Raw genomic sequence first — 16,767 nt, forward strand, 5'->3', positions numbered from 1 at the left:
CAGCGCTCGCTCCCGCCTGTCTGATTGACAGGAAGGGAGCAAGCACAGGATGACTGAATTCTGACCCCTAGTGGCCGGATTTCAAGAACAAAATAAAATAATTTAACCTAAAAAAAAATTATAGAAGTATATTAGAGACATGTTGTAGTACATAAGTACTACAACATAGCAAAAAAAAAAAGTTGATGACAGTGCCCATTTAAAGGGGTACTACACTGGAAAACATATATATATATATATATATCTATATATATATATATATATATATATATATATATATATATAATTTATTTATTTATTTTAAATCAACTGATGACAGAAAGTTAAACAGATTTGTAAATTACTTCTATTAAAAATGTTTAATCTTTCCAGTACTTCTCAGCTGCTGTATGCTCTGGAGGAAGTTCTTTTCTTTTTTAATTTGTTTTTTGTCTGACCACAGTGCTCTCTGCTGACACCTCTGTCCATGTTAGGAACTGTCCAGAGCAGGAGAGGTTTGCTAGGGGGATTTGCTCCTACTCTGGGCAGTTCCTAAAATGGACAAAGGTGTCAGCAGAGAGCACAGTGGTCAGAAGATAGCAAAATCAAAAAGGAAAACAACTTCCTGTGGAGCATCCAGCAGCTGATAAGTACTGGAAGGCTTAAGATTTTTAATAGAAGTAATTTACAAATCTGTTTAACTTTCTGTCATCAGTTGATTTAAAAAAATAAAATAAAAAATAGTTTTCCTCCGGAGTACCCCTATAAAGGGTACTCCAGTGTTTGACAATTTATTCCCTATTCACAGCATAGGGGATAGGTGTCTGATCGTGGGGGTCCGAGAGCTGTACTTTGCTCTCTCCAGCGTTCCTATAGAGAATGCATGGTGAAGGGCATGCTGACCCTGGTCTGTGCACAGAGAGATTTGGAGATTGTGGGGGTCTCAGAACCCTTGCGATAAGACACTTATCTCCTAACCTGTGAATAGGGGATAAGTTGTCAAATGCTGGGGCATGCCTTTCATTTCCCTCATAGTGTCTAGTGACTACTTTCCTATGTGAATCCATCTGTGAATTACCTGCATAGTGGTAACTTGCTAGTGGATGAGTTTTTAGCTTTGGTGCACTTTTTAAGAGCAGCATCTCCAACGCAGTCTGTAATTGAGAAATAAAATAGCAGAGATTATACATGTGGGGTCCCCATTCATGAGATCAAGCTAGAGCCCCCGAGACTAGCTAGTTACCCCCGATCCTGTGGATAGAAGATAATGTTACAAGAAGGCACAACTTCCTTAAAGGAGATCTCCGGTGAAAAATAACTTAGCCCCTATCCACAGGATAGGGAATAAGTAGCTGATCACGGGGGTCCCACTGCTGGGGCCTCTTGCGACCACTGGGACGGGACTTGGCGCTCAGTGAGTAGCTCCAGTCATTTCTATGGGAGTGCCGAAAAGACCTGAGTACAGCTCTCAGGCATCATCGGCGCACCCATAGAAATGAATGGGGCGCGTGCAGTCTACCGGTAGATGACACAAGCCCCACACTGAGAGCGCTGGGGTCCCATCCCAGTATTCGCAGGGGGCCCCAGCGGTCAGACCCCCCACAATCAGCTACTTTTCTCCTATCCTGTGGATGGGGGATAAGTTATTTTTCGCCGGAGTACTCCTTCAACTAATCATTTCATATCTTTATTTTTTCAATAGTTGAATACAACCGTATAAGTTCCTTGTAAGGCCATGTTCACACAACGGAATTTTTGAGCGGAATCTGGTAGAAGAATTGTTGTTTTCAATAGGATTCTATGGCATTTCTGTCGTGGAAATCCCAATGTACTTCCATCTATAGAGACAGCGCATTTCTGAGTGGTCCTAGCGCTGGCATGTTCTGGCTGTGTCACTATTTGCAGAATGTCTGCCCATGTTTTCCGGGGCAGACATTCCGCAAATATTCTGCTGTGTGACCCTACCCAAAGAGTTGCATTTACACCATGTTTTTAGTCTCCAGCAGCCGGATACACAGGGCCAATTTCTAAACTGGCTACTGCTGTATCCCTGCCGCATCCGCACTATACCCCATTCAATCCGATGAGCTGAACAGAGTCAGCTAGTCACTCCGTCTGGGTGTTTTTCGAACCATAGCCGATTTTTGGCTCGGACTGAAATCTACGGATAGCTGCAGCTTTCAGTTCAAGCCAGAAGCCGGATACGGTTGGAAAATAATATGACTGGGGCCACTAGCTGACTCAGTTCAGCTCATTGGATTGAATGGGATATATATAGTTACATAGTTAGTACGGTCGAAAAAAGACATATGTCCATCAAGTTCAACCAGGGAATTAAGGGGTAGGGGTGTCGCACGATATTGGGGAAGGGATGAGATTTTATATTTCTTCATAAGCATTAATGTTATTTTGTTCCAGGAATGTATCTAATCCTGTTTTAAAGCTGTTAATTGTTCCTGCTGTGACCAGTTCCTGAGGTAGACCGTTCCATAAATTCACAGTCCTCACGGTAAAGAAGGCGTGTCGCCCCTTGAGACTAAACTTTTTCTTCTCCAGACGGAGGGAGTGCCCCCTCGTCCTTTGGGGGGGTTAAACCTGGAACAGTTTTTCTCCATATTTTTTGTATGGGCCATTAATATACTTATATATGTTTATCATATCCCCCCTTAAACGTCTCTTCTCAAGACTAAACAATTGTAACTCCTTTAATCGCTCCTCATAGCTAAGATGTTCCATGCCCCATATTAGTTTAGTCGCGCGTCTCTGCACCCTTTCCAACTCCGCAGTGGCTTTCGGTAGGGATACAGCAGCTGTCGGTTTCAAAACTCTTGTATCCGGCTGTTGAAGACTGAGAATGTTATGTGAATGCACCCAAAGGGTATGTTCAGACTACGGATTATGAATGGAATCTCCGCTCGCAGAATTCCGCGAGACGGGGATTCCATTATGGCGGCTGCCGCCGCACTACTTTGGCGGTAGGACCGCGCGGCACTGCGCCGTCACCATTGACGGCTATGCAGTGTTCGCGGACTTCCGCGCAAAGAATGAACATGTTCTTTCTTTGCGCGGAACAATTTCAGCGCCGCTGAAATTCCGCAGTGTGAACGGGTCTCGCGGAAACCCATTCCCACTCATGGTAATGTTCACAGCACGTGATTCCGTTTGGCACGTAATTACGAAATGACATAGTGTGAACATACCCTAAGAGTAGGGTGACACATTTTGCTGTGTATTTTCTGCAACTGATTTTGCCACCCATTGACTTCAATGGGTAGGAAAATACGCGGCAGCAAATACACAGCAAAATAGGGCACATGTGACCCTACCCTAAGAAGAAAAAAAAAACAGTTCACATGCAAGACCACCCTGTAGTAATGGCACTGACATTTGATGTTCGGCTTTGTCATATATATTACCAGAAATGAAAGGGGTTGTTTGGAGTGACGTTATTAACCCCTTATATTAGTGTTTCCCAACCAGTGTGCCTCCAGCTGTTGCAAAGGTACTACTCCCAGCATGCCTGGACAGCCAAAGGCTGTCCAGGCATGCTGGGAGTTGTACCTTTGCAACAGCTGGAGGCACACTGGTTGGGAAACACTGCATTATTGTTAGTTTTTTCCCCTCATAGCTCCCTCTTTCTTTTAGATATTATTCCTATTATTTTTCGCGGGTACATTTAGGGGGTCTTGCTCATGTGCGACATTTGTTTTTTTTCACCTTTGCAGCGCACTTGTGTGTAATATCAGTCTTTATTAGTTAAGTTCGATTTATTAGTTAAGTTCTCAGAACAAAGAAAATACCACAAAATATCCCAAATTTCCATCTTTTCGGCCCCAGCACATCCATGATAGTATCGGTAACCTCCAATCCGATATAATAAGATGGGGTCACAAATTCCGGCACATTTTTCCACAATAGGTCATCAGATCAACCAGCTGGGTGAACAGGTCATCACCCGTATTCCTCCGCTATGTAAGGGTGGTAACAAGATACAGAGATTAAAAGATGGCGAGGCATTTCGGATTCATGAACTGGATACTCTTTCAACCAGAGGGCTCAACAGAGAATTGGATTTCAGTGATCATTTTGTCATTTTTGTTTTTTGAGGTGGTCTTCACTATCTAGTCCAGTGTTCCCCTACCGATGTGCCTCTAGCTGTTGCAAAACTCCCCCCCCCCTACACACACAATTTTTTTTCTATTTCCAATTTCTTCTTCCCCATTTGTCTTATTACAAATTTTTTATCTTTGTATTTTTTTTTTTTATTATATATTTTTTTCATTTGTATTTCAACTTCTATATTGTTTTCATTTTTGTTATATTTTTTATGTTTCCTATTTGGCTATCTGGGCATGCTGTGAGTTGTAGTTTTGCAACAGCTGGAGGTCCTCAGTTTGGAAGCCACTGTTGTATACCACTCAGCCTTCTTTATTTTATGACACTGACACCAAACTAGTTTAGTGATGCTCATGTATATTATTATTATCAGATCAGCAGTGAACAAGGCTGAAGAGGAAAATGTTGGATCTTTTGTGGTGTTTTCTTTGTTCTGCTAGCTTTACTAACTTGTCTGTTGGTGTCACAACAAACTCTACTAATACAGACTGATATTGCTCCTTAGGGTATGTTCACATGGTAGGAAAATGTGCGGAATGTCTGCCCGGAAAACTCAGGCAGACATTCCGCACATTGGAAAGTTCCGGTGGGCGCTAGGACCGCTCGGAAATGCGGCGCCTCGTAGACGGCAATGCATTTCCAAGCGAAATTCGCAGAAATAATAGACAAGTTTGCTCTTTCTGCGGACACCAGAATCGGGATTTCTGCCGCATAAACTTCAGCGGAAATTCCAACGCGTGCACATTGCAGCAGAATCCCACTGAAATCAATGGGACTACAGCAGTATGTCCGTGCGTATGTCCTATGATGTCATCACTGTCGCCATGCGCTAGGTACTCCGCTGCTCAGCGTTTGGAACAAACTGTTCAGAACGCTGGAGCCAGGAGCTCGTGACGTCATTGCCCCGCCCCCTCAATGCAAGTCTATGGGAGGGGGCGTGGCGGCGGTCACGCCCCCTCCCATAGACTTGCATTGAGGGTGCGGGGTGTGATGTCATGATTGGGCGGGGCTATGATGTCACTAGCCCCCGGCACCGGCTCCAGCGTTCGGAACAGTTTGTTCCAAACGCAGAGCAGCGGAGTACCCCTTTAAATCCCCCACCCTATACTGCTATCCTTTTTCTTACGTTTCATATGTTGGTATGCTACTAAGATTGTATCTACCCTTGCCGCAACATTATTGCTTACTGATTATGCATTGTTTTAACATATACAGTGATCCCTCAACTTACAATGGCCTCAACATACAATAGTTTCAACATACAATGGTCTTTTCTGGACCATTGTAACTTGAAACCAGACTCAACATACAATGCCACGGACAGTCCAGATCTGTGATACCTGTCACAACTGGGAGAACTGACCAATCAGAATGGGCATTCACTGGTAAGACCCCTGTATTACTGAAGTGCATGCACTGAATTCCTGTCTAGTTGCGCCCCCTACAGTACAGGGAGGAACTACAAGTTCTGTACTACTCCTTACCTGTACCAGGGTTAGCTGCTCCTTTGGACACCAAGTAAGGGCGGCTTCATTTTGGACACTGTGTGTACTGTATAGGACCCTGAAGAAGCTCCTATCCTCTACATAAACCATTGTTTCCCAATCAGGGTGTCTCCAGCTGTTGCAAAACTACAACTCCCAGCATGCCCGGACAGCCGTTGGCTGTCCGGGCATGCTGGGAGTTGTAGTTTTGCAATAGCTGGAGGCACCCTGGTTGGGAAACACTGACATAGACAGTGATTACAGCTCCCAGCAGATCTTTCTTACTTTTATATGTAAATACTTGCTATATTAGTTATCTACTTATTTTTCTTTAATTCTCACTTATTCCTTTTTTTCGGATGACATTTTGGGGCTTCAGAACCAATTACCAGGTTTCCATAGAGTTCTGGTCTCAACATACAATGGTTTCAACATACAATGGTCATCTTGGAACCAATTAATATTGTAACTTGAGGGACCACTGTATACATATTGTGTTCATGTAACCTTGTACTTTTCTGAATTTTTTTTTACATATTATAAGAGTACTTGTTCCTCTTTATATATTAAAAATAAAAATTCCTTGAATTAAAAAAATAAAATAAATAAAAATAAATGTAAAGGAGAATTGCAGCAGTTGTCTATAGGAACCAATTGGAATCCTGGAAAATTATTGCTAGAATCTGATTGGTTCTATTGGTTCCTGTAAAGGAAAAAGTAATGAAAAAACAAAACACATTCTCACCATGATGTTTCCTTTGGCCTCAAAAAGAGAATGCAATGCGTATTCCATGTTGGTTCCTCCTCCTGGTAGAACACTGGAACATGACATGCTCAGGAACACTTCCACTGTGAAGAAATAATACAACAGGTTTTATAAAGGAGAATGGTCCCCTACTGGGGGATCCTGAACACCAAATTTATATTGGGATGTTAGCACCACATCCAGGGGTGTAACCATTAGGCTATGTTCTCACAATGGAATTTCAGAGGGGAATCTGGCGGAAAAAATCAGCTGCACCGTGCACACGTAGACAGAGCAGTTCTGAGTGGTCCTAGTGCTGGAATGTACTGCCGGCATCCGCTGTCTACACACATGTACATTGTCTGGGCACCTGGGACATTCCACCTTTCGTGGGACATTCCTCCGTGTGAACATAGCCTAAGGGTAAATTTACAATAGATGGATTTTCCTTTCCAAAATTTATATTGTGTATCTGCAGCAAGTTCCAACACCAGCAAAGTTGGTGATATTTCACATTTCCTCTTAAAGGGGTACTCCGATGAAATCCTTTTTTCTTTTAAATCAACTGATGGCAGAAAGTTAAACATATTTGTAAATTAACGTACACAGTTCTCTCTGCTGACGTTATTATAATAATAATAACGCTTTATTTATTGTTGTCCTTAGTGGGATTTGAACCCAAGTCCCCAGCACTGCAAGGTAGCAGTGCTAACCACTGAGCCACCATGCTGCTCTTAGCATACATCTGCTATGCATGGTTGCTAAAATGGACAGAGATGTCAGCAGAGAGCACTGTGCTCGTGATGTCATCAGTGTTCCAAAATGAAAGGAATTTCCTCTCTAGCATTCAGCAGCTAATAAGTACTGGAAGGATTAAGATTTTTTAATAGAAGTAATTTACAAATATGTTTAACTTTCTGCCACCAGTTGATTTAAAAGGAAAAAGGTTTTCACCGGAGTACCCCTTTAAAACAGGAGAAGTTTTCCAGATTAAAATTGACTTGCGGTGTGGATTTTTTAAAACCTGCAGCATGTCAATTAATGTTGGCAATTTGGCATGGTTTTCTCCATTGAAGTGACTAGGGAAAGTAAAATCTGCATCAAATTTGCAGCATTATTATGTGAATTTGGTGCAATATTTTGGAAGGTTTTGGGCTGATGGTGGTGGAAGGTGGGTAGCTGTCTTTTGTATAAATACCAGTGTATGTACCGTATTTCTCCGAAAATAAGACCGGGTCTTATATTCATTTTAGTCACAAAAAAAAATAGGGCTTATTTTCAGGGTAGGGCTTATTTATTTATGGTATGTACCTTGAACAACACGGGGGGGGGGGGGGCTGTAGCAGTGTGGAGGATGCCGCACCCCCCCAAAAATGAATACAGTACAATGATAATTGATATATATGTATAGAATTAATAAACAAATAATATAAAAATAGATATATATGTGTAGAAAACAAATTATTAACATCATAATTGTTCATTGGAACGCAATGATATAATGTGGTAGGAAATTGCTTATACACATATATATGTCTTTCTATATGTCTTTCTTTTTGTAGCTATATATTATGTGTAGATGTGGTAATACAATAATCACAATATAATAAGATTCTCTTGCCTCTGGTTGATATTTGTGTAGTCACAGATATCAATATATACCTTCTAATTATTTCCCATTGTAAGACATTTTGGCCTCTACACATGCATGTTAGTATTGAATTCTCTAAGAATTTTTTCCAAAGAGTTTCGGATAAGATTCTTTTATGTCTAGTAAATATTGTTGTTCTTTTCCTTGCTTTGAATATTTTGCCACCTATCTTGGTTGTTACGTGCTCAGGTATAGTAGATAATCACTGGTCATTCTAAATTCGCAAGTGTGAACAGGTACTAAGGAATTGTATGGCTGTTATTCGATTTCTGGTTTTAGATTTACCAGAATCCAGCTTGGATTTTCTATGTGTTCTTTTGCAACATGGTCATGTGATCAAATGGTTTTAGTACTTATAAGTGTATTGTATCACTGTTTTATTACTCTATGACTAAGCGCTAACGCGCAAAACGCGTTAGAGTTTTACGTGTATTTGCTACCTCCAATAAAGTATACCCTTGGAACTTACCTGGATGCTGGATATATCTTCCCCCCCCCCCCCTCATCCTCCACACTGCTACAGCCCCTCCATCCTCCCCTTCCCCTTCCCCCATCTTCCTTCACACTCCTACAATGCCCACCACCCCTCTGTCATAATAAACTACGGTACACATTTCATCCCCAGCGGAGACCAGCACTTCCCCACCTTCATACGGTAGCGTCCGCAACTTGTACTCTACGGAAGCTGCAGCTCTCGGCGGCGGCGGGATCTCCTTCTGTTGCTTAGCAGCCGGGGTCAGGGACATGTCTGTGACATCGGCCGTGCATAAGCGCGGACATTTTAAAGCGACAGCGTCCCTGCCCCGGCTCAATTACGGTAACTTGCCACGGGACCAGCCAAAGGAGGGGGAGGGGGGTGTCTGCGGGCATTACTGGCGGCCGCGGTCCGGATCTGGACTGCGGTCCGCCAGTTGATTACCCCTGGCCTAGGTCTTATTTTCGATATTGCAGCCCACCCTGATAATCCTGTTAGGGCTTACTTTCGGGTAGGGTTTATTTTCGGGAAAACATGGTACTGCTGTATGTCCAGAGTGCTGCAGTGTAATCTCGCCTTCCTTTTAGCTTCTTAGCAGCAACAGTAGCAAATCAGTGCATAGTGTAACCTCTTCCTTGCTGTGCTGCTGCTGTTTTTTTTTCCTGCTAACATAGCACCTTACTAATCCAGTAAATCAGTAACCCTTTCTCTCCCACGTCCTCTATAATAGTGTACTGTGTAAAGTATTCCCCAGCACAGTGCAAGCCGGTTCAGTCCAGTGCACTCTCTCCAGCACAGCATAACAGTGAGGAGTATGTACGGTCCTGTGACTGGACATAGAAGTAAGGAAAGTAAGTGCCTGTGTGTGCAAAACTGGCAAACAACCCAACTAGCCTAGGTCTTGCTCCCTAGAATTGAGAGAATGAGAAATATCAGTGCATTATGAAAAGGGCTCTAAGGGGCTCATCTTCAACAGTGACAGTAGTTAAATTGTTTAGTCACTACTCTAAATGGTTAAAAATGTTTTGAAATAAGAGGAACATTTCAAAACTGGTAAACCAATTATTTTTTTCCTGGGAATTGTTAGTGGACCTGAGGAATGCATAGGTAAATGCCGAAACGCGTTGTCCCTATTACAAAAATAAAATCTTTTGCAGCCATAATATGGAGGCAAAAATTTTTGTCCATATAATGCTTGTGTGAATCTATCAATATAAATTTGGAAATCAATTCAGATACTACTGATGGAAATCAGTGAGATTCATCAGTGAAAATTGCCACACAGCAAAAACCACACACTCCACAACAATGTAAGTCTCCAGACCTACCCCTGTGCTGCGATTCTTCAGTCTCTAGGTCCGGCCAAGGTTTCCACACCAAGGTTGCATTGTGCTTATCCTTCTCCAGCAATGAGCAGTGCTGCAGATCTGGAATTTCTGCCTGGAATCTTGATCCGATATTGATTTTCCTTTAAATACAATAAAAGTGTTTTTCAGAGTCAGGAAATGCCTCTTAATAGACAAAATGTATGATTTATCACAGGACACATTATAGATCGCTAATATGGCCGTCACAATCATAAAATAAGATATATAACCACTTATACTAGTTTACAAGTTGTCAGAATGATTTATTATAAAATGATCAGACTATGTACATGACCTGAGCAGCGATCCCATCAATGATCTCATATATTTACAGAAATCACAAACCTACAGCGAAGGAAAAAATTATTCGATCCCCTGCTGATTTTGTATGTTAATCAGTCTATACTAATATTATACTAATATCAAAAGATCCCCCCAAAAAAACATATTTCACATCAGTTATGAATTGATTTGCATTTTACTCCGTGAAATAAGTATTTGATCCCCTATCAATCATTAAGATTTCTGCTCCCATGTGTCTTTTATACAGGTAGAGCTTGAAAGAAGAGATAAAAAACAAACAAGGGGGCGCTCCCTGTAGAGGTATATTCACTGGTGTGCACCCTCCACCACACCGAAGTGATATACCGACCTTTGTAATCATGGCTGCACCATAAAGTGCAGCAAGGGTGATGGCAGAGACGGTTGTAGGTACTGGCTGTTGCACTCCGACCGTTATCGGGCTCCCTGATTGGAGGCCGATGTTAGAACGTAGTGGGTTATTGCAGTGGGGGAAAAAAACGTTTTTTGGAGGCGCTGCACAGTTTGTAGAGCAACGAGGCAAGAAACGAGCAGCACAGGACAACAAATGATTTTGTTTTAGTAATAGGAACAACGCGTTTCGGCATTCACCAATGCCTTCCTAAGGCCCACTAACAATTCCCAGGAACAGATAATGCCGAAACGCGTTGTCCCTATTACAAAAATAAAATCATTCGTTGTCCTGTGCTGCTCATGTCTTGCCTCATTGCTCTACAAACTGCGCAGCGCCTTTTTTTTCACCCATGCAATAATCCACTACATTTTATACAGGTAATGAGCTGAGATTAGGAGCACTATCTTAAATGGCCAGCTCCTAATCTCAGCTTGTTACCCATATAAAAGACGCCTGTCCACATAAGCAATTGAGCAAAAGATTTCAAACTCTCCCCCATGGCCAAGAACAAACAGCTGACCAAGGATGTCAAGGACAAGACTTGTAGATTTACACAAGGCTGGAATGGGCTACAAGACCATTGCCAAGGAGCTTGGGAAGAAGTTAACAGTTGGTGCGAATATTCACAAATTTAAGAAATAAAAAATATCTGTTAATCTCCCTTGGTCGGGGGCTCCATGTAAGATCTCACCTGGTGGAGTTTCAATGATCATGAGAACGATGGGAAATCAGTCCAGAACTACACAGGAGGATCTTGTCAATCATCTTAAAAGGGAACCAATCATCAGATTTTACCCTATATAACACTTGGCAAAGCGTTATATAGGGTAAAATCTTTATTTTCACCATTCCCAGGGGACGCTCCTGCCCCCAGGGATGGTGAAGATATGAAGTTATAAACTAGTCACCGCCGCCGCCGTAAGTAGTCACCTGGGCGGGGAGCTCTTCTCACCTACTCCCGTTCTTCGGCCGGGAGCGACGCCCCCTCCGCTTGATTGACGTGCAGCGTCATCGCTCTGCTCCGTCTGTTTAGTGAGCGGAACAATGACGCTGCACGTCAATCAAGCGGAGGGGGCGTCGCTCCCGGACGAAGAACGGGAGTTGGTGAGAAGAGCTCCCCGCCAAGGTGACTACTTACGGCGGCGGCGGTGACTAGTTTATAACTTCATATCTTCACCATCCCTGGGGGCAGGAGCGTCCCACGGGAATGGCGAAAATAAAGATTTTACCCTATATAACGCTTTGCCAAGTGTTATATAGGGTAAAATCTGATGATTGGTTCCCTTTAAGGCAGATGGTACCATTGTCACCAAGAAACATTTGGTAACACAATAAGACATGAAGGCCTGAAACCCTGCAGCACCCACAAGACCCACTTGCTCAATAAAGTTTATGGACAGGCCTGTCTGAAGTTGGCCAATGAACATCTGAATCATTCGAAGGACAACTGGGTGAAAGTATTTTGGTCAGATGAGACTAAAATCAAGCTCTTTGGCATCATCTCATCTTTCCTTGTTTGGAGGAGGAAGAGTGCTGCCTATGACCCCAAGTACACCATCCCCGCTGTCAAATATGGAGGTAGAAACATTGGGGAAGATTTATCAAAACCTGTGCAAACCTCTGAAGCTATCTGATAGGTTGCTATGGGCAACTGGTCAACTTTTCTTCTGCACAGGATTTCGTAAATCTCCCCCATTATGCTTTGTGAGTGTTTTTCTGCAAGGGGTACAGGGCAATTTCACTGCAATCAATTGTACTTTGCACTTATTTTAACATCAGATCTACTGTAAAACAAAAAAAAAAAATATTTGTGGGGCAAATTTGCTAAATTGTTTCTACACAGTGCACTTTTAGGTAAAAATTACACATTTGCTTAATTTTGTAGGTCCATGTGATCACAACCATACCCAATTTATATAGGTTTTATTTTGTGGGAAAAGGGGGGCGATTCAAACTTTTATTAGGAAAGGGGCTTATTCACATTTCACTTTTTTATTTTATTACTTCCCATAGGGGACTATTACATGTAATCTTGCAAAAGCATACACTGAACAATATTGTGTCGGGACCAACCAGCTATGAAGTGTGCTCCTTAAAGGGGTACTCCGCTGCTCAGCGTTTGTAACAAACTGTTCCGAACGCTGGAGCCGGAGCTGGGAGCTTGTGACGTCATAGCCCCACCCCCTCATGCCCCTCCCCCTCAATGCAAGTCTATGGGAGGGGGCGTGACAGACGTCACGCCCCCTCCCATAGACTTGCATTGAGGGGGCGGGGTGTGACATCATGAGGGAGTGGGGCTATGACGTCACGAGCTTTACGGCTTGACACCTTTAAGGCGTTCGGTTGTCCTATTAAGGAAAATAGGTCTAAACTGATGTATTATGTGAAATGAAACATATTTCAAATTTACACGAATTTCTGAAAATGTCCTGTGTGAAAGATATAAGGTCACTAATCCCCCATGTGGCTGTGTTGTTTTGATAATTGTTGCCCCTGGTTACGACCCCGAGATGGGTCACACATGCTCAGTTCAGTCTCCTGAAGGTAATGGCAGTTGGTCTCCACTGAACATGTAAGCAAGGAGGATTGTGGGAAAGTGTGTACTCTGTTGCCTGGCAACAGTAGGGTCACAGTTCAGAGAGAAAACCTGAAAATAATCAGATCAATGGGGAGAAGCACAGTACAGGGATGGAAGTTACTTGAAGCATCTTTTTGATAAACCTCATGGAAAAATCCCTCAGGTAACTGAAGTTTTTTAATTTTATTTCAGCCAATCATAAAGCAGCACCGCCCAGATAGAACTCCCAGGAGGTAATAGTGTCATATCTGTGATGTCATAATCACTATCCACCAGAGGGCAGCAGAGAGTACATAGGTGTGCATGGCCGCTCCTGCTCATTCTTCATCACAGAGGGAGGACAGAGTCACAGCCGAGAGCCGCATCCAAGGGGACCTCCATATTTGTTGTAGTTCCATGTAAAGCAGTGTTTCCTAACCAGGGTGTCCATTTAGCATTTAGCTGTCTGGACATGCTGGAGGTTTTAGTTTTGTAACAGCTGGAGGCACCCTGGTTGGCAAATACTGCTATAAGGGTAAGTACAGGTACAGTAAGCTAGAGGAAGGATCATAGATACACAGACTCCATGTAGGAAGCTGGAGAAGCAGATTCATACACATTACTGGTAAGTGCAGCATTCATATAGGTCTTTGCTGCAGTTCCCTGTGCTTGATAATCCATGTACATCCCTATAATAAATATGTTAATATTTTTCTTTCGTTTTCATAATTTAGATGTACATGTTACCATTATGTGGAATCGAGGTGCCGGACCTACAAAGAAGATGGATGACGAAATAGACACCCCCCCCCCCCCCCCAAACACACACGCTCATTATTATAGAATTAACCTCCTTTACTATGCCCAGAGCAAGGACAATACAGCAGCCATGGTTTCCCTACAGGTTTTTTCCACTGGGGTTTTTCCTGTCCTGAGTGTTACTGTACGCTCTTTGTGAGTGATAGAAGGTTGTTACACGGACATGTATTAAGCCAGTTAAGGCTGTATTTGTGTGAGGGGCGTGAGAATTCCACACACCTCCACCTCTTGTTCTGCGGCGGGAAGTAGTGCTGCGCCACGTGGGGATGGGGTCATCCAGGAGGTAAGAGCCGGTCTCTGGCATTCAGGTATGCAGCCGGGTGCTGCAGTGTTACGGCGGGGACGCGTCTGCCTACCGTGCACTCTGGTTTTCGTTGGCACCTGTGTTCTGCACGGGCATTTGAATTTCCCACCACTCCCATGCCCAGCTGTTGTGGTGCTTATCCCGAGTATCGCGGTCCTGGTTTCCGGCGCAGCTCGTCAGCTGCCTCAGTGCCGGATGCTGGGCTACACATTGCCCGTAATGGCACGGAGTGACTGTTTGCTGTGTCCAGGGGGGAAAAGAGGAGCTTGGGGGCTGTGGCGGTGAGTCTGTTGGGGCGCAAGGACATAACCACTATGGAGATCCCTCACATGGTCCCCTTGTTTCTAGCTACGCATTATTATGTTCATAGATAATTATATATACTGGCACGTTATGTTATTTTCTTCAGACATCTAAAACAAAGCAGTCCATCTGGGAAATAAAAGTGTGTTCAATGTGGTTCATGAATCAGAGCATGGCAGTGAACAAAAGAAATATGGATAATATACAATATTCAGGCCTTAATTATAATTTAATAGAACTACTAGCCTTTATTCTCTGGAAATATTCTCTGGAAAACCTACGGTATTTCACGCTAGATACAGTGGTTATTGGTCCTCTTATTAGTTAAATCTTGTATATTACTTCACAGTGCATGCCTTCATAGCAGGTATTCCGCACATGCCTTCATGGCATATATCCCACATGTATATTTATGGCATGTATTCCGCACATACCTGCACAGCATTTATTGCCGCATATACTTTCATAGTATTATTTCTGCACATGCCGTCGTAGCACTTATTCTGCACATGCCTTCATATCAGTTATACCTTTATAACATTTATTCTGTACATATCTTTATAACATTTATTCTGTACATACCTTTATAATATTTTATTTCCGCGCATGCCTTCATATCAGTTATTTTCGACATACCTCCATAGCAGTTATTTCCCTACATATCTTTATAGCAGTTATTTCCGCACATACTTTTATAGCATTTATTTCCGCACATCCTTTTATTGCATTTATTTCCGCACATACCTTAATAGCATTTATTTCCGCAAATACCTTTAAAGCATTATTCCGTGCATACCTTTATGGCATTTATTTCCACACATACCTTTATGGCATTTATTTCCGCACATACCTTTATGGCATTTATTTCCGCACATACCTTTATGGCATTTATTTCCGCACATACCTTTATGGCATTTATTTCCGCACATACTTTTATGGCATTTATTTCCGCACATACCTTTGTGGCATTTATTTCCGCATATAAATTCATAGTATTTATTTCTGCACATGCCGTCATAGCATTTATTCCGCACATACCTTGATAGCATATATTTCCGTACATACCTTCATAGCATTTAGTGGCGCACATACCTTCATTGTATTAATTTCTTCACATACTGTCATGGCATTTATTCCGCACATATCTTCATAGTAGTTATTTCTGTGCATACATTCATAGCTTTATTCTGCACATATCGCTCATAGCCCTGTATATTTATATTGCGTATTCGCTCACAACATTATACCGTGCATTCACTTATAACGGTATTCTGTGCATTTAGTCATATCATTTATATGGGCATGTATGCTGTGCATTCACTCACAGCATTTATAGGATGTATTTATATTGTGTATTCATTCATAGCATATTCCGTGCATTCACTCACGACTTTCGTGGTGCGTTTTGCTGTACAGTCATGAATGGCGGTCGTGCCGTGCTTCATGCATAGCATTCATTTCGTATTTGTGCTGTGTTTTCATTCATGGCGTCTGTGCTGTACATCTGTGCTGTGGGCTGGTTCATAGCTCTTATGCTGTGCACAGTTCATAGCATATGTGCTGTGCATGGGTCATAGCGTTTATGCATTGTATTTACGCCATGTTAAATAAAAAAATAAGTAAAAACAAGCTGGTAGAAGTTACACTGTACATACGCTAGTTGGTTTTCAACCTTCCACATGCTCTTGGGTTACTGCTCATATGCTCGTAGCATTCATACGGCAGATACGCTAGTTATCATACCGTACATTCGATTGTATACATGCTATATGTTATACTGTACATACGTTATATCATTCATACTGTACATACGCTCATACCATTCATACTGGACATATGCTAGTAGTTGTTATACTGTACATATGCATGCACCATTTACACTGGACATACGCTAGTAGTTATACTGTACATACGCCTCCACCATTTACACTGGACATACGCTAGTAGTTGTTATACTGTACATATGCTCATACCATTCATACTGTACATATGCTAGTAGTCGTTATACTGTACATACATTTGCACCATTTATACTGGACATATGCTAGTAGTGGTTGTACTGTACATACACTGATACCGTCATACTGTACATACACTAGTAGTTGTTATACTGTGCATACACTTATACCATTATACGGTACATATGCTTGTACAATTCACTCTGTACAAACGCTTGTGTCATTTATATGAAACATACATTCGTAGCTTTCACCATACATACGCTCATAGCTTTATACTGTGGATACTGTACA

At 42.3% G+C, this 16,767-nt stretch overlaps 1 protein-coding gene across 6 annotated transcripts in view; it reads right to left on the reverse strand.

The window, feature by feature from the left end:
• TRERF1 (transcriptional regulating factor 1) overlaps positions 1-16,767 on the reverse strand; it is a 221,414-nt gene that overhangs the window by 34,976 nt on the left and 169,671 nt on the right. For all 6 annotated transcript variants that reach the window (XM_056568199.1, XM_056568193.1, XM_056568195.1 and 3 more), the window contains 3 exons: positions 9,779-9,918; positions 6,325-6,428; positions 1,058-1,133 (listed from right to left, as the gene is read on the reverse strand). In XM_056568199.1, coding sequence (XP_056424174.1) covers positions 1,058-1,133; positions 6,325-6,428; positions 9,779-9,918 — 320 coding nt within the window. The remainder of the gene's footprint in view (positions 1-1,057; positions 1,134-6,324; positions 6,429-9,778; positions 9,919-16,767) is intronic.

The sequence above is a fragment of the Hyla sarda genome, chromosome 3 (genome assembly GCF_029499605.1).
Source record: "Hyla sarda isolate aHylSar1 chromosome 3, aHylSar1.hap1, whole genome shotgun sequence".
NCBI classification, from domain to species: domain Eukaryota; kingdom Metazoa; phylum Chordata; class Amphibia; order Anura; family Hylidae; genus Hyla; species Hyla sarda.